The sequence below is a fragment of the Pseudorca crassidens genome, chromosome 13, assembly GCF_039906515.1.
Source record: "Pseudorca crassidens isolate mPseCra1 chromosome 13, mPseCra1.hap1, whole genome shotgun sequence".
Taxonomy (NCBI): domain Eukaryota; kingdom Metazoa; phylum Chordata; class Mammalia; order Artiodactyla; family Delphinidae; genus Pseudorca; species Pseudorca crassidens.
This window is the reverse complement of record NC_090308.1, coordinates 51112172-51135222: the sequence shown is the minus strand read 5'-3', so window position 1 is coordinate 51135222 and position 23051 is coordinate 51112172. Positions and strand designations below refer to the sequence as shown.

The following is a 23051-nucleotide window of genomic DNA, read 5'->3' as shown; positions in this document are numbered from 1 at the left end:
AATCCTGGACTAAATGACATAGAGTTCTCTACAGAAATACAATGATACCATGATGGAGCAGGAGAGTAGTGTTCAATAGGAATGTTTAAATGCTCAAGGCAGAAATGAGAAATATTAGACACAAAATTTACCAGAGTTACATACAAAGAAAGCAGCTAAGCCTATTAGATTTGTTAAGAATAATAAAAATCCATGTTTTAACTTAACAAAATATTTTAATCTATCTTTGAATCAGAGAATGACAAAAAACTAAACTGATTTCTACTGACCACTGTAAGAAAACACGCTTTAGAGAGCAATGTCAAAATTTCTTCTTACCATGAATAGATACCACTGACCATGTCATAGCTCTGACATGAAGCATTCACACTGCTGGGCCCAGCTGCCTTAGAAATAAGTAGCACCACCAAGCCCCTCAACTGGAGGTTATTCTGGCTGTCGTGTACAAGGCCCCTGTCAACAAGTAAAGAAAGAAGAGGATTAACACACCCTCACAAAATCAGTCAGATCAAATTAGAGAATTGCTGCAAATACACCCATGCTTCCAAAATCAGACAATGTGACTTGTTGAAAAGAAATAGGATTGGTGGAAGAAAGAGTTAACAGGAGGAAGCAACAAGTTCAGGAAACAACTAGAGAAACCCATGGCTGGTTTTGAAAGTAACAATCTGAAAATTGTGAGGCCTAATGATTTGGCTTCCTCCTCTTTCTGGGTTTTCCCACTGTCTATACCCTACCACGCAATCTTAACCATTTGCTCTGATAATGAGAGGAACCCATAGTTTTAAACTGTTCTGTGGTAGTTGACAGCAGGTGAAATACAAATTGTATGGCTTGGATGAAGTGGTATTATGTGGCGATGATGCTGGTAAGGGCAAGTGGTAAAAAATGGTTTCTGTCTTCACAGGTAGAAAATTTATTTGAGAAGTAAAATGGAAATGAATGCCATGGGCAAATATCTTGCCATTTCTTATTTTTTATGCAAAGAATAATCATTCTAGACAATGTTAGTCTTTAACATAGAATGTAATATTTTTTTGCTATGAGGATTGAATTTTTATAATTTCTACTACAACTAAGGTCAGGAATACTTTCTAAGATTATATGTTTGTTTAAGTATTGCAAATGGTTGTCATACAAGAACTAAATGACATCATTAAAAAAAGAAAAAAGACAGAAAACTATGGGTAACATATTATAATAAATTAATATTTAGAACAATGTTCATGAGCATTAATCAAATAGGTTATACTAAAGTATACATAAATAACATAAATATAATTCTTGAATGTGGTGAAAACGGTAAAAAATTTTTTATTAATTTGTATTGGAGTATAGTTGATTTACAATGCTGTGTTTGTTTCTGCTGTACAGCAAAGTGAATCAGTTATACGTATACATATATCCACATTTTTTAGGTTCTATTCCCATATAGGTCATTACAAAGTATTGAGTAGATTTCCCTGTGCTATACAGTAGGTTCTTTTTTTTTTTTTTTTGCAGTACGCTGGCCTCTCACTGTTGTGGCCTCTCCCGTTGCGGAGCACAGGCTCCGGATGCGCAGGCTCAGCGGCCATGGCTCACGGGCCCAGCCGCTCCACGGCATGTGGGATCTTCCCGGACCGAGGCACGAACCCGTGTCCCCTGCATCGGCCGGTGGACTCCCAACCACTGCCACCAGGGAAGCCCAGTAGGTTCTTATTAGTTATGTATTTTATATATAGTAGTAGCGTGTATATGTCGACCCCAATCTCCCAATTTATCCCTCCCCCATCTTTCCCCCCTTGGTAACCATAAATTTGCTTTCCAAATCTGTGACTCTGTTTCTAAAAACAGTAAAATTTTGTATTTTAATACTTCACTGAATTATTAAGACTTCCTTGGGTAAATTCTGAACAACGAATTAATTTAAATTAAGTAAGTTAACATAGCCAAAATTAATGAGTCAGTCCATTACTTAAGAAAATTTTCACCCTTCATGCCTCCAAATAAATTTTTAAAAGGGATCCCTTCTTGCTCTTTCAATAGTTTCAAAATAAGACAGATCTTCAGGCTCTCTGCAAGATAACAGTTACAGCTCTTTCTCTACTTATATTTTCTCCTTAATCTAGTAAGTAACCTTCAGCAAGCTAGAGGGGTTAATGATTTTTACAAAGAAGTTCTAATATCTGTTAATTTAAGGTAATTAAGCTATATTATAGTAGAAACAAATAATCACCAGAAATGTCCAAAGCTCTGTATTATTATGTAACAATCTACTTAAATCCTACAGACCTGAACTGTTGGGAGGTTGCGAAGCACCCTATTTTAGAAGAAGAAAATGTAAAATGGGAGCGCTCTCCAAATTTTTTGCTTTGAATTACAGATTTTAACTTATGCTACTAGACCCTTATTTATGTATTACCTGAGGTAGATAATAATAATATTAAAGAGAAGCTCTGAATTGGCTCCTAATTCTAGAAAGGGAAAAGTGGAAGGTGAGGATGTGTGTGTGGCTGTGTGTTTGGGGGGTTGAGCCTGGTTAGGAATGAAGGATATGAAGGTAAGAACTCATATCCTCTAATGAAGGATATGAGGGTAAGAACTCTGACAGCTGGCCAAGTCACGTTGAAGAAATAGGCCTGGCAACAGTTCTGACAACACCTTCCTCAAATTTCTCAGAGAGGGGACCTTTCACAGAGGACACATACATCATCATCATCATCATCATCAAAATACAACAGCAGCAGCAGCAACAACAAATCCTTACACAGGACTTTATATATGCCAGGAACTATTCTAAGCATTTTATTATATATTAATTAAATTAATTCACAACAACTCTATGAGGAAGGTACCACAATTACTTTGATTTTACAGATGAGGAGAATGAGGCACACAGAGAGATCAAGCAACTTGTTCAAGGTACCAGAGACAGTAGGCGTTAGAGCCTTGATAGAGCCAGGATTTGAACCCAGGCCACCTGGCCCTAGAGTCTATATACATGCTTACCCATTATGCTATAGTGACCCTCCATCTGCTTCACCTCATGTACCAACTATTTGCTAAGTCAGTAGAATAGTGACCGTTTTAGAACCAGGTTTGAAAAATCCTTCTGCCATTTATTAGCTGTATGACTCAGAATATCACCTCTTCCGTAAAATGAGATTAACAACATCTACTTTCTGTAGTCATTGTATGGAACAGACAACATGAGTGAAGCATAAACCACTGTGGAAGCACATGGAACGTGGCAAGGTGATCAGAAAACTACATCTCTCTCCTTATTACTTTTTTTAAAAATTAATTTATTTATTTATTTAGGCTGTGTTGGGTCTTCATTGCTGTGCGTGGGCTTTCTCTCTAGTTGTGGCGAGCGGGGGCTACTCTTTGTTGTGGTGCACGACCTTCTCACTGCAGTGGCTTCTCTTGTTGCGGAGCACGAGTTCTAGGCACGCAGGCTCAGTAGTTGTGATGCATGGGCTTAGCTGCTCCGCGGCATGTGGGATCTTCCCGGACCAGGGCTCGAACCCGTGTCCCCTGCATTGGCAGGCGGATTCTTAACCACTGCACCAGCAGGGAAGTCCCTCATTATTTTTTGCCATCTATTTTTTCTCAACTCTTATATTTTCTTTTTCTTTTACTGTTTCTCCTTCTGTCTCTCAAAGTCTTACCCACTACCAGCATATATAATTTCCTATAAATACTTTTTCCTTTTCTACCCCCAACATAACAAAAGTTAAGGAATTCTTCCGACCATGACCCAGAAACATCATGTATCACTGAAACACTGGCCACTTTCAGAATGCATTACTGAAAAGGTCAGGAAAAGAAACTATAGTAGACCAGTTACCAGAAATCAAGAGAGCAGTCAGAAAAGCACACCTTCTAACCATCAATTTTCACACAAGACAGTAGTTAACAACCCAGAGAACAGATTAACAGGTTGAGTAAATTAAATGTTTCCAAAACACCATGTCTTTAAATTCACTTCATTAACACCCTTAAAAAAAAAAAAAGTACTAAGATAATTCGATAATGTTCACAGCTCAAAAACTAGCTCACAACAAAAATAAGAAATTTTGCTCCTGAGCATAAAAAGTCCCTAGGATTCTAAACTTGCAGAGTTAATGTTTCATATGGTCCAGGTCATACTTCACCTGGAACACTATGATTTATTCTGAATGCCTCTCTTAAGGAGAAATACTGACAAGCTGGGGCATATCCAGAAGATGGTGAAATCATATACTTCCACATGCTTGGCTGACCAAAAAAAAAAAAAAAAATGAATGCTAGCTTGGAGAACAGTAAAGTTGGTGTTCTCAAATTTACGCAGTCAAAAATGTAGTAAATGCTTACTACATGTCAGGTACAGAGCTAAACAGAGAGTGGAGGACATGACGGCGAGCAATGGTGAGCTGTGGTCTCCCTTCTTGTGGATAATACAGTCTGGACTTAAAATAATAATAAAATGTGGTATGAGCTACTTTAGGAGATGAACAAGGACAACTAACACAGGCACATTGAAAGGGCAACTAACATAAGCAGGGGTGAAGGAGTGGTGAAAGGGACCCCCCTGAGACCTAAAGGATGAGATGAAGTAGTCAGGGGAGCTGAAGCAAGGAGGGGAAGTGAAAAAAGAGTGTTCTAGAGAGGAGACAATATGTGTGAAAGTTTGGAGGAGAAAGAGGAAGACACAGCTGTCTCCAGAATCAATAGGGCAGGAATACAGTGTGTGAAGGGCAGGGTTGGGAGAATTAAAGCTACAGGAGTACATGATGACTGTATTTTCATCTGAAAGGGTACCAGAAGGATAGGCGATAGACCTGGTAAGTATTACTTTAGAGACTGACACTAATAGACAGAAAATATAGCTGGTGAATTTTGGCTCGACATGAAGAGATTAAAAAACAGAGGAGTCTCTGTTGATGCTGAGTCCCTTGAGAATAAAGATGTTTAAGAAGCTGCACAGCCTCTGATACAACACATTAGAGGGAAGCCTGGACTATTCAACATCTGGGTTTTTCTCTTACTCTGTGATTCTTTATTATCTCACTTTACTACATTTAATTATCTAATACCCTACAATATGTATAATAAGTATAAAAATTGGGAGAATTCGTTAACATCATCTAAGTGTCATAAACGAAAGCAATATTTAGTATCTTGTAATCTTTATCACTAAAATTCTACAGAATTGTTTTCCTTTCACTAATATAGATTTAAAAAAAAAAAAACCCAAAACCTTTATCATTCATTCAACTAATGCAGACCGAAAACCTTCCATACATCAGGCACAGTGCTTGGCATAGATGTCATGGTGAGCAAAACCAGGCATGGAGCTTGTGAAGCTTACAACCTAGTGGAAGAGACTGGTAATAATGAAAGAATGACAAATAAATGTAAAATTACAATAGTAATAAATGCCACAAAGGAAAAAGAGAGACGATGCTGTGAGAGCTTACAACGGGGAACTAGCCTAGCAAGGAAAGTCAGAGGCTTCCTTAGGAAATGATGACCAAGTTGACACCCAAAGGAAGATGTAAAAGAGGGGTGTGGGAAGAGAATAGGTAAGGGGAGTGTCTCCACAGCACAAGAATGAGCACATGCAAGGCTGAGTACACTGTACAAAGTGAGGCTAGAAGCAGACAGAGACCAGACCACACAGGTCAAACAGGCCATGATTGGATGTTAGCTCTTTATCCAAAGAGCAATGTGAAGCTACCACAGTAACTTAAGCATCTTGTCATGTAATCAGATATTTTTTAAAAAATAAAAAAAAAAGAAAGAAAAAAGAAAAACTTCTATCATCAGTGTGGAAAAATGACTTAGGTGTGTGTTTGGGGTGGGGGGGACAAAGTGGATATGAGGAGACTGGTTAGAAGGCTTTTGTGGTAGTCAATGAGAAATATGGGGGTAGCTTGGTGGACAAACAAGAGGTGTAGCAAATCTAAAGTAATATTTCAACTCAATTTAAATATATGTCAGATACTATGTAGTTCTGGAAAATTAGCTATTATAGATATATCACTAATTTAAAATAATATTCTGAAAAGTCTGTAAGTTGAATTTTGGGGGGACAAACTTGGCCTTCAAAATTCTGCTCCAGAGCTACAACAGATCAACAGTAAACATGAATATTCTAATAGCTTTACAATTTCATGGAAATAAGGATTGAACAGGTGAACTTTGTGCAACCCAGCTCTATAGCCTTCTCACATTATGGCTTCTATGGCTAACTGCAGTTCCTACTGCATCATCCTATCCTTCCACAACTATTAACTAGTTTCTCTTCCTTAACCCTATCCTATAAATATTTCAAATATTTCAAATAAATATTTCAAATGACAGTTATGGCATCTTTCCATATTCTCTCAAATTCTATTTCTTCAACACTTATATACTAAGAGGTATACAAAGAAATAAGAGGTCTAATAAAAGAGCTATAATAATGTGTTCCAAAAATGGTTAAACTGTATAATATTAATGAACAGATAACAAAGATAGTAGAGTAACAAAAAGCAACAAAGGAAGAAAGAAAACCACTTCTTGTTAGAGGTGTGCCTCACAGTAGAGACAGAATTCAGACTGCGCCTTAAAGATGGTCAAATTTCCCTGAGCAGAGAATGGAGGAAGAAGTGGGATGGAGTTATTGGAATGGAAAGAGTGGTATTTTAGGAGAAAGGAACAGGTTAGAGTAATAAGCAGGTAAAAGTATGGCGAGCAGGCTCAGGAGCTGTGGGGCTGCCCATTTGGGCAATGTGTGAAGGTGAACAAGCTCCAGAAGACACCCTGAAGAGTGAAGGGCCTTGAAAAGTTTACAGTCAGGGCTTCATTCTGCAGGCAATCTGAAGGCATGGATGATTTGTCAGCAAGGGAGCAATGTGATTAAAGCTAAAGACTAAAAGTGTTACTCTGGGCCTAATATTGTTACTCTGGCAATAGTGTGCTGGGTGCAGGGGAAAGGAGAGGGAAGATTAGTTAGGAGTAGTTTCTTCCAATATTCCAGGTGAGAGATAATGAGGGCCTAAATTAGGGTAGTGGCAGCAGGGATGGGAAAGAAAAGCTGAATGATGGCAGTATCATGGAGGTGGATCAGCCTAGTCTGGCCAACTGACTGCATGAGAGAGACATCAGGAAGGGATGAGGAAGCAAAGGAAAGATAAGGGCTGAATTTAAGATTCAAACCTGTTTGCCGGAGGTGATGATGCTAGTATTAGCAAGGACTGGAAAGAAAAGGGAGTGTTAATGGGGAATTAATGAGTTCAGTTTTGGACATGTTAACTTTGAATGCAAGAAGGACTTCCAGATGGAGATGCCCAGCAGGCACCTGGAAATGCTGCAGGTATAGATTTGGGAAGCATCTTTGTAGAGGATGATGGCTGAAGCAGTAGGATTTGATGGATGAGATTTTGGGGGGAGAAAAAGGAGAAAAGACAGGGAAAGGAAGAGGGAAAAGGAAGGTGTGGGAAGAGAGAAAGGGAATCTTAGACAACTCCTATATGTAGGGAACTGGGGAAGGATGAGTGACCCATGTGAAAGAACACAGTATGTCCACAAACAAATAAAAGGGGTCTCCACAGACACCCAGAAAGAAGAGTGAACATATATGCACAACAGAGGCAGAGAACTGTGTGCGGTGTATAGGAACTGGGGCCAGGTATTTGTCTCTTCCATGGGCTTTTAGAGTATTTATTGTAAAGTTCTAGTTTGGCACTTAATACACTGAATAATAAAAATGACAACAATGACACAGAAAACAATGCTTACAACATACTATAATGCCAGGCATGTGCTGTTTTACATGCATACACTGTTATTCTCACAAAAACCACGTAAAGGAACTGGTAATATCTCTTTACAAATGAGGAGAATTAGCAAGCAGGCTTAGAGAACTTAAATAATTACTAGTTACACTAGTCAACTAGTAATATAAGTGCCAAGATTTAGACATAATTTGGACTCCAAGGTCCAGGAGCCTTTGCAGCCTTGCTATTTAATTATTTGTTCTCACGTACTCCTCACGAAGTTATGAGAACCTTGAGGGCTCTCAGGCTTAGTTATCTTTGGATGCCCTGAACCAAGCAGAGTAACTGATACAGAATAGGTCTCAAAAAATGCAAAATGAGAGAATAAATAACTTCCAAGAAGTAGAGAAGCAGACACTATCGTAAACATCTTTCCCAAATGGACCTATTGCTATTCCAAACTTTCCTCATCTCTCCTATCATCCATTTGCTACATTCAACCATCCAGCTCTGAAGTCTTGAGTCCCTCCTTCCTAAATCATAGTGGATTCTTTAAAAGTGACAGCCAGGGCTTCCCTGGTGGCGCAGTGGTTGGGAGTCCGCCTGCTGACGCAGGGAACGCGGGTTCGTGCCCCGGTCCGGGAAGATCCCACATGCCGCGGAGCGACTGGGCCCGTGAGCCATGGCCGCTGAGCCTGTGCGTCCGGAGCCTGTGCTCCGCAACGGGAGAGGCCACAGCAGTAAGAGGCCCTCACGTACCGCAAAAAAAAAAAAAAAAAAAAAAAAAAAGTGACAGCCACACAAGAGAAAAGCCCCGATACATTCCAAGAAAACATGCTGAGATTTATTTTAATGCAATGTTGAAAAGTTACTGTATATAAGAATCATGTCATATCAAAGTACCTATCTTAAGTTTTAAATAGAGAGAACTCAATATACTGGAGTGTTTATGTGTTTTGTGTCTTCATTTAGGAGAACTGACTGAATTCACTACTGCATCAGTACCCGTGAGAGGAGGCTACCCTCACTTTAACAGAAGGTAGGGGTAGTTCCAGATGGAGAGCTGAGGTAGGATGGCAGAATTGGAGCATGAGAGAAAACTTTTGATATTTATGCTCAAGAGTTCAGAATTCTTCATCAGTAGAGAATTGTTTAAATAAACTGTGGTACATCCCCACAATGGACTATCAAAAAAAAAAAAAGTATTCAGAATTCTAATGTATGCCAGTGATTCAAATCACAATATTTTGGTAAATTGATAATCAAATATTAAGGAGACAATTTATCACCTACAAGGGATCATCACCCTCAAGTTAGCTCAAAGCTCCCCAGACTAAAACTGAATGGGAAAAATCAGCACTTCCCAGACCCCCCCAAAGAGAACTCCCTCCAGTGCTAAAATCTAGAGGTATAGAGTTTGTTTCACAATTTGATTACCCCACTTTAACATATCTAGTTCTAATAAATCAATCTAGAAAATGTAAGCATAAAAGATGGATGTCAAATCTAACATACATGAGGTGGGCTGGTTGATAAGACTCCTAATAATGCTTGTGATTGTGACCCCTAGTCAAAACATTTTTTAAATTTACATACAGATAACTGAAACAAAAGAACTGACTAGAAGATGCACAATTTTTGCCAAAGAATCACAGGAATACCCTGATCTTCTCTATTCTTTTTTTTTTTAAATTAATTTATTTATTTATTTATTTTTGGCTGCGTTGGGTCTTCGTTGCTGCGAGCGGGCTTTCTCTAGTTGCAGTGAGCGGGGGCCACTCTTTGTTGAGGTGCGCGGACCTCTCATTGTTGTGGCTTCTGTTGTTGCAGAGCATGGGCTCTAGGCGCGCAGGCTTCAGTAGCCGCGGCATGTGGGCTCAGCAGTTGTGGCTTGCGGGCTCTAGAGCGCAGGCTCAGAAATTGTGGCGCACGGACTTAGTTGCTCTGCGGCATGTGGGATCCTCCCGGGCCAGGGCTCGAACCCACGTCCCCTGCATTGGCAGGTGGACTCTCAACCACTGAACCACCAGGGAAGGCCTCTATTCTTTTTTTTTAATGTTGACTGTAACTGGCTAAATTGATCTTGTGACCCACTAACGAGTTGCAACTTGCAGTTTTTTGAAAAACAGTGTTTTAAGTCATGCCTAGTATGTGATATATTAAAAGAACTAGAAGTAAATGTAAAATTAATTAAATAGGAATAGAATTATCACTATTTAAAAACAGAAAATCTGTGCATACACTAGAACAAATTTAGTGTTGCAACAAAGCATTAAACAAATTTTAATGATATGGGAAAATACTTAAAATGTTAAAGAAAAGACAGAAGTATAAAACTATGTATATATAACACGATCCCAATTATGTTTCAATATATGCACACATATATACATATGAACAAGGCCAAGAAAAAACTAGGAATCAATATGACAAAACATTAACATTTTATTTTTTTTGACTGAAGTATAGTTGATTTACAATGTGTTAGTTTCTGGTATACAGCAAAGTGATATATATATAATATACACACACACACACATATGTTCTTTTTCATATTCTTTTCCATTATGGTTTATTATAGGATATTAAATATAGTTCTCTGTGCTATACAGTAGGACCTGTTGTTTATCTATTTTACATATAGTAGTTTATATCTGCTAATCCCAAACTCCTAATTTGTCCTTTCCCCCAACCCCTTTCCCATTTGGTAACCATAAGTTTGTTTTCTAAAACAGTAACATTTTAAATGAGTGTCATTATATAGGAGCCAATACACAAAGTGTCCATGTATTTTTTGTGTGTGTTTAAAATATTTTGTTTAAAAGTAAAAAGAAACAGATAGGAAGGAAATACCCCTAAATTGTAACAAGTGTTAATCAATGGATTTTTAGATTAAGGGTGATTTATTTTCCGAATTGCATAAGAGCACAGATCGCTTTGTAAGTCTGGAGAAAAAAATAACTGTATTTTTAAAATAACAGAATTTTAAGAAGGCATATGGCATACTGCATTATAGCTGTATTTCTCATTTGAAGAAAAAATTTAACTCACCTTTAATGAACCCCAAAGTCCTATGCTGGGTGCCTTTTGGGTTCTCATATTTCACCTTTAATTTCTCTAAGGTTTAGATATAAGGCCAAAGTTTAAATGGTATCAAATATATATATGATTAGGAATTCTGTGACAGTAATATTACTCAGTTGCAAAAGAAAAACATTAACACTCATGAAAATTGTCTTAAAGCACTATAATTTGAGGGAGACTAAAAACAGTCTGCATGTCACAGATTTTTACATAAAATTAGCAGAAGAGCTGGAGGTTAATTTCCATTGACAAAATGACCCAGATTGTATTATTCCTGCCATATCTATCCTGAGACTAAAATGCCCTAGACTTGAAACAACTTTAGGGCCTGAGGTGACCAGCCTTTAGAATCTGGGAGCTGTAGCAGCCACTGACATGGCTCGAGGGCCACCTGCACATTCCACCCGCATTAAATCCCCAAGGGACAGTAGGGCCAAGGAACTGCCTCACCAAAGCTCTCCCAAAGATGCAATTAGGTTTGATGGGCATGTGGCAGAAGACAGGCACTGGAAAGAAAGGAAGAGAGAAGAGAAGGTAGAACAGGTGTAGGGCACAGGGGTTGTTGAGCAGAGGGGAGATCAAGCCAGGAGCTTTTTAGAAATAGTTAATGAATGAACATCAGTAGTTTAATGAAATATGACTGAAATAAAAAACAAGTATAAAATGATGTTATCATCAATCAAGTTTGCAGCAAGATGTAAGCTGGCCACCTTAGAATTAAACTATCACCAGGGGAAAAAACAACAACAACAAAGATTTCCCCACTCAAATGATAACTGAAGATTTATTTTAAAATACTAATGTAGTAAAACAGGCCATTAAAAAATATTCTGGTCACACTGAAAACTCTGTTAAAACAATCCCTTACAATAAGTTTTACATATAGACCCCTTTGTTCACATTAGAAAAAGATCAATTTAGTTTCGAAGCAAAGGGGTAGAAAAACCGAGTGCTGGAATACAGGCATCATTACACTATACAGACACACGAAACTCATACCACCACTCAAGCAGTGACACTGGCTAAGAGCTGACGTGCTGTGAATCACACCTCCCACTACCACGGTCCGTCTGTGTAGGGAATAAATCAACCAAATGTGAATAAGTGTTCCCTTAGTGCTCAGTGCTTTTCTCAACTTGCAGCCCTAATTTCAAAAGACTCTGCCATTCAAATGCAAGAGAACTGCTCTCAGATTGATCTTCTATTATTATTATTATTTTTTGGTTTTACTCGGGTATAAGCACATTTTTATCAAAAAGAATATCTCAATGTAAGTACTAAATATTTATTTAGTACTTGGTGGGTCAGTCCTACTAGCTAATGAAGATGGTTCAACTGTGCCAAATTTAGAATATTTGCATTAGGACAAGTCGAAAAAGATAGGTCATTCAATTGGCTTTACACAAGATATTATTAAGACGCTAAAGCCAAATGTAGAAGATACAACAGGAGATGGGAGAAGCCAGTAAAAATAAGCAAGTTAGAAAAAAAATTATAAAACACTTTATAGAGAAACAGGTAATACCCCAAAGGCAAATTGAGCTGGGAGTGGGGGAATAGCAACACATCATGGGTTTTAGTTGGAGAAATGAGTTTTTTTAAAATGAATGGAAAAAAAATCAAAACCTAAAAATATTATTGCAACATGATGGTTCAGAAATCAAGTGCAAAATTTTTAGGAAAATCTCATTTATTTTTCCAAAATCAACACTGAAATCAAGGTACAGCAGACCAAAACATGGGAGAATTAGAAGTGATGGCTGCAGGACATAGACTGCTTGCTTTCATCTTCCACAGAAATAACGTCCACCACAGAAAAGATCCCATGTTTGGCTGCCTAAGTTAAAATCTGTTAGCTCTCAAAATCACAAAAATTGCCACCCAAATAACAATAAGACCATATAGATATTTAAAATAGCTACCAACAGAGGTAAAGGAAAATGATTACCATGATAGTGGCATGTCTCAAATTACGTGTGTCAACAGGAAAACATGATTTGATTTTTTAAAGTTTCATTTACATGGTATTAATTAATAGATAGCACCTACTGAATGAAGAGAGAGACACTTGGAATAAATTACATATATGTTACTCTAGCCCATTTAATCCTCAGAGAACGTAACACTTGCTCTACTCTAGCAGGTCAAAAGGGTCTGGGAAGAAATCCCTTATTTACCAGACTGCCAGCAAGCTACCTAGAGGCAGACTGTCTCATCCACCCTGGTATATCCTCAAGCCTTTACGGTGCCAGCTCATCTAACCTGACAACTATCCTGGGAGGTGGTAGTTTTCCTCATTTTATGGATGAAGATACTGAGGCTCACAGGGCAAGTTTATCTTCTCCACATCAACGATTAACACTGATAAACTACATATTTGTATTCACTTATTTTGGTTATTACTTGTCTTCCTTGACTAGAACATAAGCATGTTACAGCACATTTACTTGTCCACAGTTGTATCTTCAGTGCTTAGAACAGTGCCTGGCACACATAGACAGTCAATAAATACTTGTTGAATGAATTAATAAGGTAACCTGCCCAAAACTATATAGCCAATAAGTGAGAGACCTCGGGCTCGATTCAGAAGTCTGCCTCCAAAGCCAACCTAGAGAAATAATGATCGCAGCAATAACATACAAAGAATAAAAAGGAGCTTAGAATTAGAGCTCAGAAAGTACTTTACAGGTAAAGGGAGTGAAAAAAAATTTTTAATTCATTTCTCCTAAGCACCTCCTTGAAACTTTTCTCGATTACTTGCCTGGTGCACTGACAGCTGGACAAGAAGTTGGGTGCTGCCCTCTCCTTATAGGCAAGTTCAACAAGACTCCCAAGTAGAACAGAGCCAGAGGATTTGTGGTCCGTTAAACACAGAGCCATGGGAAGACTTCAAAAGCCCCCATTCACGCACAGGCTGAGAAAAGTTGGCACTGCAGTGAAAGTGCAGTCCAGATTAAAAACCACAACTAAAAAACAACAAAAACCCGCACAGACTGCAGGAGTAACCAGGGTCTATACCACAGCCAAGGAGTCTTACGCTGATCTGCATAGGCCCAGCTTGTGGCATACGGCTCTGTGCCCTTCTGGTGGCCTGTGACAGTCGATTCTCTAAAATACTCCACAAAATTATAACTTTTAGGGAAGGAGGAGATCACGTTTTTCATCATTCTTTACTGAATACCTCCGATCCTTTCCTTGAAATTGGGCAGAATGTACATTTCTCTATGGATATAGTTGACTGAAGGACTACTACTCCAAAAGCAGCCAGATAAATACTAAATTTAGAGATCAGGTGAAGACTGTGGCCAATGTATTTCAGGACTATTTATTTTGTTCATGAACAGGTAAAATCTAGAAACTTATCAATAGGTTATTTAGGCCTATCAAAATGTTTGACTGTTTGGATGTGTTCCTCACCTTCAAATATTGTGTATTTAAATCAATGCCTGGTGAATGGTTCTAACTGCTGCATATTATTCAAGAGCTGAAAAGTGTTTCACAATATATAAGCACTAACAATCATCACTGTATACCTGGTCCCCATTCAGTCTGGTCTCAAAATGTGATATAAATGCTCCACAAGCTTTTGCCTATATAAAAAACAATAGTTAAAATTCACAATTATTTAAGTGTATCTAAAGGGTCTAATATTCTTATTCTTTCCAAAAAAGCTATTATTCTCTATGTTTGCATTCTTCCAAAGTGTTCTTTAGTTAACTATAGTGAGATGCAGTAATTTCTTACCAAATTGCAATAGAGTCATTTATTAATACACATTTCTGAAATAATCTTTCAGATAACAGAAAAATGTTTTCACATTTTTAGATTTTAGGGGAATGGGTTAATAAGCTAAGACTTGGGGGTGCAGAGTCAAGATGGCGGTGTGGGAAGACGCCAAGTTAGCGCCTCCCCACAATTAGTGCGCCTGCCAGCTGCTGGTGGCAGACCCTGATGCTCAAGGAGATGGGAGGAAACAACCCCCAAGTGAACCGGTAGGACGTGGGGGGACTGAGAGAGGAGGAGAAGTGGAGGCCAGACAGGATCGGTGCCCCTGAGGCCGGGGAGATCAGGCGAGGCAGGAGGGAGGGAGCCTCCAGGAAGAGCAGAAGAGAAGTGGCGGGTGATCTCCTGGCCCACTCGGGCCGGGGAGCCTGCTGAGCTCCCAGGCTGGTAACCCCCCTCCAAAACCCCCTCCAGGATGCGTGGGTCCTGGAGGCATAAGAGGGAGTCTGGGAGATCAAGAAAGGCAGGCAGGAGGGGCCCTCTGGGAGGAGCAGGAGAGGAGAGGAGGGTGTTTGCCCTGCCCACTCGAGCCCAGGAAGACTGCTGGGCTCCCAGGTGAGGTCCTCCGCCCTCTGAGACTAGGGGTGTGGGGCATGCCTGGGCCCATTCTATTCCTTGAGCCTAAGCTCCACCCCCTACAGCCCTCAGGGCCTTTTCCAGCCATGTGGGTCCTAAGCATAGGCCCCAACCATGACCCCAAACTTGCCCTTGCTTAGGCCCTGCCCTCCACAGCCAAGGCCTTTTTTTTCCTCCTCCTCTTTTTTACTATTGTGGTAGTGAGGTACCTTCCAGTTGTTGATTCATCTATATTTTTATTTTTATATTCTTTCTAACATATCTATTAGTTTCCTAGTTTAATTTTATTTTTTACTTTTTTATTTTTTATTTTTGGCCAACCCACGCAGCTTGTGGGATCCTGGCTCATGAGCCGGGGGTCGGGCCGAAGCTCCTGTGGTGGGAGCTTGGAGTCCGAACCACTGGACTAACAGAGAATTTCAGACCCCATGGAATATTCATTGGAGTGAGGTCTCAAGGAGGTCCTCATCTCAGCACGAAAACCCAGCTTTACCCAACAGCCTACAAACTCCAGTGTTGGACGCCTCAGGCCAAACAACCAGTAACACAGGAACACAATCCCACTTGTAAAAAAAAAAAAAAAAAAAAAAGAGACAGCAAAAAAATATGTCACAGATGAAGGAGCAAGGTAAAAGCCTACAAGACCAAAGAAATGAACAGGAAATAGGCAATCTACCTGAAAAAGAATTCAGAGTAATGACAGTAAAGATGATCCAGAATCTTGGATATACAATGGAGGCACCAATTGAGAAAATACAAGAAATGTTTAACAAAGATCTAGAAGAACTAAAGAACAATCAAAGAGAGATGAACAATGCAATAACTGAAATGAAAAATACACTAGAAGGAAGCAATAACAGAATAACTGAGGCAGAAGAATGAATAAGTGAGCTGGAAGACAAAATGGTGGAAATAACTGCTGAGGAGCAGAATAAAGAAAAAAGAATGGAAAGAATTGAAGACAATCTCAGAGACCTCTGGGACAACACAAAACGTACCAACATTTGAATTACAGGGGTCCCAGAAGAATAAGAGAAAAAGAAAGGGTCTGAGAAAATATTTGAAGAGATTATAGTCAAAAACTTCCCTACCATGGGAAAGGAAATAGTCACCCAAGGCCAGGAAGGAGAAAAAGTCCCATACAGGAAAAACCCTAGAAAAAACACACCAAGACAAATATTAATCAAACTAACAAAAATTAAATTCAAAGAAAAAATATTAAAAGCAGCAAGGGAAAAACAAAAAATAACATACAAAGGAATCCCCATAAGGTTATCAGCTGATTTTTCAGTGGAAACTCTGCAGGCCGGTAGGGAGTGGCAGGATATACTTAAAGTGATGAAAGAAAAAAACCTACAACGAAGATTACTCTACCCAGCAAGGATCTCATTCAGATTCGATGGAGAAGTCAAAAGTTTTTCAGACAAGCAAAAGCTAAGAGAATTCACCACCATCAAACCAACTTTACAACAAATGCTAAAGAAACTTCTCTAGGCAGGAAACACAAGAGAAAAAAAGACTCACAAAAACAAACTCAAAACAATTAAGAAAATGGTAATAGGAACATACATATTGGTAATAACCTTGAATGTAAATGGATTAAATGCCCCAACCAAAAGACACAGACTGGCTGAACTGATACAAAAACAAGACCCATATATATGCTGTCTACAAGAAACCCACTTCTGACCTAGGGACACATACAGACGGAAAGTGAAGGGATGGAAAAAGATATTCCATGCAAATGGAAATCAAAAGAAAGCTGAAGTAGCAATACTCATATCAGATAAAACAGATTTTAAAATAAAGCCTGTTACAAGAGATAAGGAGGGACACTACATAATGATCAAAGGATCAATCCAAGAAGAAGATATAACAATTATAAATGTTTATGCACCCAACATAGGAGCACCTCAATACATAAGGCAAATGCTAACAACCATGAAAGGAGAAATCGACAGTAACAAAATAATAGTAGGAGACTTTAACACCCCACTTACACCAATGGACAGATCACCCAAAATGAAAATAAATAAGGAAACACAAGCTTTAAATGAAACAGTAAACTAGATAGATTTAATTGATATTTATAGAACATTCCACCCAAAAGTGGCAGAATACACTTTCTTCTCAAGTGCACACAGAACATTCTCCAGGACAGATCACATATTGGGTCACAAATCAAGCCTTGGAAAATTTAAGAACACTGAAATTGTACCAAGCATCTTTTCTGACCACGATGCTATGAGACTGGAAATCAATTACAGGAAAAAAAAAAACTGTAAAAAAACCCACCAAATACATGGAGGCTAAACAGTACACTACTAAATAACCAAGAGATCACTGAAGAAATCAAAGAAGAAATTAAAAAAAAAATACATAGGAACAAATGACAATGAAAACACGACAACCCAAAACCTATGGGATGCAGCAAAAGCAGTTCTAAGAGGGAAGTTTATAGCAATTCAATCTCATCTCAAGAAACAAGAAAAGTCTCAAATAAACAATCTAAACCTACCCTTAGAAACAACTAGAGAAAGAAGAACAAAGAAAACCCAAAGACAGGAGAAGGAAAGAAATCATAAGGATCAAAACAGAAGTAGATGAAAAACAAGGAAAACAATAGCAAAGATCAATAAAACTAATAGCTGGGGGCTTCCCTGGTGGTGAAATGGTTAAGAATCAGCCTGCCAATGCAGGGGACACGGGTTCAAGCTCTGATCTGGGAAGATCCCACATGCCGCGGAGCAACAAAGCCCGTGCGCCACCACTACTGAGCCTGGGCTCTAGAGCCCTCGAGCCACATCTGCTGAGCCCGTGTGGCACTACTACTGAAGCCCATGCACCTAGAGCCCATGCTCCACAACAAGAGAAGCCACCTTAATGAGAGGACTGTGCACCACAATGAAGAGTAGCCCCCACTAGCCACAAATAAAATGAAAGCCCACACGCAGCAGTGAAGACCCAGCACAGCCAAAAATAAATAAATAAATACACTTAATAGCTGGTTCTTTGAGAAGATAAAATTGATAAATGCTTAGCCAGACTCATCAAGAAAAAAAGGGAGAGGATGTAAATCAATAAAATTAGAAATGAAAAAGTTGAAATCACAACTGACACCACAGAAGCACAAAGAATTATAAGAGACTACTACAAACAACTACATGCCAATAAAATGGACAACCACAAAGAAATGGACAAATTCTTGGAAAGTTACAATATCCCAAGACTGAACCAGGAAGAATTAGAAAATATAAACAGACCTATCACAAGTTATGAAATTGAAACCATAATTAAAAATCTTCCAACAAACAAAAGTCCAGGGCCACATGGCTTCACAGGCGAATTCTATCAAACATTTAGAGGAGAGCTAACACCTATCCTTCTCAAACTCTCCCAAAAAATTGCAGCGGGAGAAACACTCCCAAATTCATTCTACGAAGCCTCCATCACCCTGATACCAAAACCAGAAAAAGATATCACAAAAAAAGGAAATTATAGACCAACATCACTGATGAACATAGATGCAAAAATCCTGATCAAAATACTAGCAAACAGAATCCAACAACACATTAAAAGGATCATACACCATGATCAAGTGGGATTTATCCCAGGGGTGCAAGGATTCTTCAATATATGCAAATCAATCAATGTGATACACCACATTAACAAATTAAGGAATAAAAACCAATGATCATCTCAATAGATGCAGAAAAAGCTTTTGATAAAATTCAACACCCATTTATGATAAAAACTCTCCAGAAAGTGGGCATAGAGGGAAACTACCTTAACGTAATAAAGACCATATATGATAAACCCACAGCAAGCATCATATTCAATGGTGAGAAACTGAAAGCATTTCCATTAAGATCAGAAACAAGACAAGGATGTCCACTCTCACCACTCTTATTCAACATAGTTTTGGAAGTCCTAGCCACGGCAATCACAGAAGAAAAAGAAATAAAAGGAATACAAATTGGAAAAGAAGAAGTAAAACTGTCACTGTTTGCAGATGACATGATACTATACATAGAAAATCCTAAAGATGCCACGAGAAATTACTAGAACTAATCAATGAATTCGGTAAGGTTGCAGGATACAAAATTAATGCACAGAAAACTCTGGCATTCGTATACACCAACAATGAAAAATTGGAAACAGAAATTAAGGAAACACTCCCATTTACCACCGCAACAAAAAGAATAAAATACCTAGGAATAAACCTGCCTAAGGAGGTGAAAGACTTGTACTCAGAAAACTATAAAACACTGATGAAAGAAATCAAAGATGCCATAAACTGATGGAGAAATACACCATGTTCTTGGATTGGAAGAATCAATATTGTGAAAATGACTATACTACCCAAAGGAATCTACAGATTTGATGCAATCCCTTTCAAACTACCACTGGCATTCTTCACAGAATTAGAAGAAAAACTTTACAAATTTGTATGGAAACACAAAAGACCCCGAATAGCCAAAGCAATCTTGAGAAAGAAAAATGGAGTTGGAGGAATCAGGCTCCCCAACTTCAAACTATACCACAAAGCTACAGTAATCAAGACAGTATGGTACTGGCACAAAAACAGAAATATAGATCAATGGTACAGGATAGAATGCCCAGAGATAAACCTATGCACATATGAGCATCTAGTTTATGAGAAAAGAGACAAGAACATACAAGGGAGAAAAGACAGCCTCTTCAATAAGCTGAGCTGGGAAAACTGGACAGTTACATGTAAAAGAATGAAATTAGAACACTACCTAACACCATACACAAAAATAAACTCCAAATGGATTAAAGACTTAAATGAGACTAGACACTATAAAACTCTTAGAGGAAAACACAGGAAAAACACTCTTTGACATAAACCACAGCAAAATCTTTTTTGACCCACATCCAAGAGTAACAGAAATAAAAACAAAAATAAACAAATGGGACTTAATTAAACTTAAAAGCTTTTGCACAGCAAAGGAAACCATAAGACAAAAAGACAACCCTCAGAATGGAAGAAAATATTTACAAATGAAACAACAGACAAAGGATTAATCTCCAAAATATATAAACAGCTCATGGAGCTCAGCATCAAAAAAAACAACAAACAGGGCTTCCCTGGTGGCGCAGTGGTTAAGAATCCACCTGGCAATGCAGGGGACACAGGTTTGAGCCCTGGTCCGGGAAGATCCCACATGCCACAGAGTAACTACACCCATGAGCCACAACTACTGAGCCCGCATGCTGCAACTACTGAAGCCTGCGTACCTAGATCCTTTGCTCCACGACAAGAGAAGCCATCACAATGAGCACCCACTGCAACGAAGAGTAGCCCCCACTTGCCGCAATTAGAGAAAGCCTACGCGTAGCAACAAAGACCCAATGCAGCCAAAAATATAAATAAATAAATAAAATTTTAACAAACAATCCAGTTAAAAAATGGGTGGAACACCTAAATAGACATCCCACCAAGGAAGACATAAAGATGGCCAAGAGGCACATGAAAAGATGTTCAACATCACTAATTACTAGAGAAATGCAAATCAAAAGTACAATGAGGTATCACCTCACACAGGTCAGAATGGCCATTATCAAAAAATGCTGGAAAGGGTGTGGTGAAAAGGGAACCCTCCTGCACTGTCGGTGGGAATGTAAATTGATACAACCACTATGGAAAACAGTATGGAGGTTCCTTAAAAATGTAAAAATAGAACTACCATATGACCCAGCAATCCCACTACTGGGCATACACCCTGAGAAAACCATAATTCAAAAAGAGACATGTACCATAATGTTCATTGCAGCGCTATTTACAATAGCCAGGACATGGAAGCAACCTAAGTGTCCATCAGCAGATGAATGGATAAAGAAGATGCAGCACATATATACAATGGAATATTACTCAGCCATAAAAAGAAATGAAATTGAGCTATTTGTAGTGAGGTGGATGGACCTAGGGTTTGTTATACAGTGTAGTAAGTCAGAAAGAGAAAAACAAATACCATACACTAACACATATATATGGAATCTAAAAAAAAAAAAAATGGTACTGATGAACCTAGCTGCAAGGCAGGAATAAAGATGTAGACATAGAGAATGGACTTGAGGACACGGGGTGGGAAGGGTAAGCTGGGATGAAGTGAGAGTAGCAGTGACATATATACACTACCGAATGTAAAATAGTTAGCTAGTGGGAAGTAGCAACATCGCACAGGGAGATCAGCTCGGTGCTTTGCAATGACCTAGACGGGTGTGATAGGGAGGATGGGAGGGAGGCCCAAGAGGGTGAGGATATGGGGACATATGTATGCATATGGCTGATTCACTTTGTTGTACAACAGAAACTAACACAGTATTGTGAAGCAATTATACTCCAGTAAACATCTATTAAAAAAGAAAAACAGTGATAAGGCTAACAGAACTGCATATACTTATCAGACATTAAAAAAAAGAAAAATAAGCTAAGACTTTTTGGTAAAGAAACTTGAGCATCACAGAAACCTGACTAACTTTGTCAATTCAAAGCCTGCTGAGTCCCATTTCACAGTATCACAGTTTTTAAATGTCGCTAAGAAACGTTTTTTGTATTAAAGCAAACGTTCATAAGAAAATGCAACAAAAACAGTCATGTTTTTCAAAAAGAGCAGAAAATTAACCATAACTATTAAGTTAGTATCGCTATTATGAGTTTATTTTTTAAAAAGATTCTTTAACTTTTAAGAATGGGCCATGATTGACCATCTTCTAATTTTTCAGTATCAGAGAAAATATTCACACAGACTCAACTATACTAAATATTCCCAGACAGGTCAATAATAGGAAAAACAAACAATGATCTTAGTTTGGCACTTATAGTTGAATACATGGAAATAAGGATTTCCTCCAATTTTTAGTATATGAAACTCAGCAGAAGATTCTAAAATTTTATTATTAAAAATTATCTTTTATGAATATGTAATTTTAGTGCAACTTACATTAATTATTCCATTTGTTTCATTATGCTGCAAAAGTTTTCAAAATCCTGGATAAAGAAAGCTATCATAATACACGGATTCTGGTTAAGTTACTCAGACAAGTAACTGAACAAAACTGGAGAGTAGCTCATTTTAGAAAGGATGGTAGTAAGGGTATACAGCATGTGAACAGCAGGAAGTGGTGTACAAACTATTTCTACCAGAAAAAAATCAAACTGCTGGTTCATCTACAGCAGTGGTTCTCAGATGGGGGGCGATTTTAGTCCCCCAGGAGACTTTGCCAATGTCTAGAGATATTTTTGCTTGTCACAACTTGAGGGAATGCTATTGGTTTCTAGAGAGTAGATGCCAGGTCTGCTGTTGAACATCCTACAACATAACTGATAGTCTCACACAACGAAGAACTACCAGCCAGCCCAACATGTCAATAGTGCCAAGGATGAGAAAACAGAATCCAGTCCAGTACTTACAGGACTTACTTCATAGGATTATTATGACGTTTAAATATAAACATTTAGCATGTAAAATGCTAGGTATACTCCCTGGCACAACTATGCACACAATATGCATCAGTAATTACTATTATCAGTATTATTATTGTTATCCACATAGACAATGATTTTGGGCTTTAGTGAAAGCTGGAACAGATGCAATCCTATTTTACCTGCCCCAGTGTAAAAACATCAAGAATAACTTCTAAGATGTTGGAAAAAAAGATTTTTTTAAAAAGAATATAGCAAAAGAGCTTCTTGAGTGTCTATATAGACCCCAGGTTTGCGTGGATGCACACAATCAGTTGGCATTAGAAAAAATTAGTTCTAGATTTTCATTTACAGTAAGAACAACAGTCCAACATATATTTCACTTCTTTCTTCCCTAGGGAGGATTCCCAGGAATAGCAACTGGTTTTATT

General features: G+C 38.4%; 1 protein-coding gene across 7 annotated transcripts in view; it reads right to left on the bottom strand.

Moving 5' to 3' along the window:
* Window positions 1-23051, bottom strand: part of PDSS2 (decaprenyl diphosphate synthase subunit 2) — a 263347-nt gene that overhangs the window by 159852 nt on the left and 80444 nt on the right. For 6 of the 7 annotated variants that reach the window (XR_010933790.1, XM_067702441.1, XM_067702437.1 and 3 more), the window contains exon 2: window positions 319-453. The exons of the other annotated variant lie outside the window; for it this stretch is intronic. Coding sequence is in view for 5 of the 6 variants with exons in the window: in XM_067702441.1 (XP_067558542.1) it covers window positions 319-453 (135 nt within the window). In the remaining variant the exon portion in view is untranslated. The remainder of the gene's footprint in view (window positions 1-318; window positions 454-23051) is intronic. 7 annotated transcript variants of the gene reach the window in all.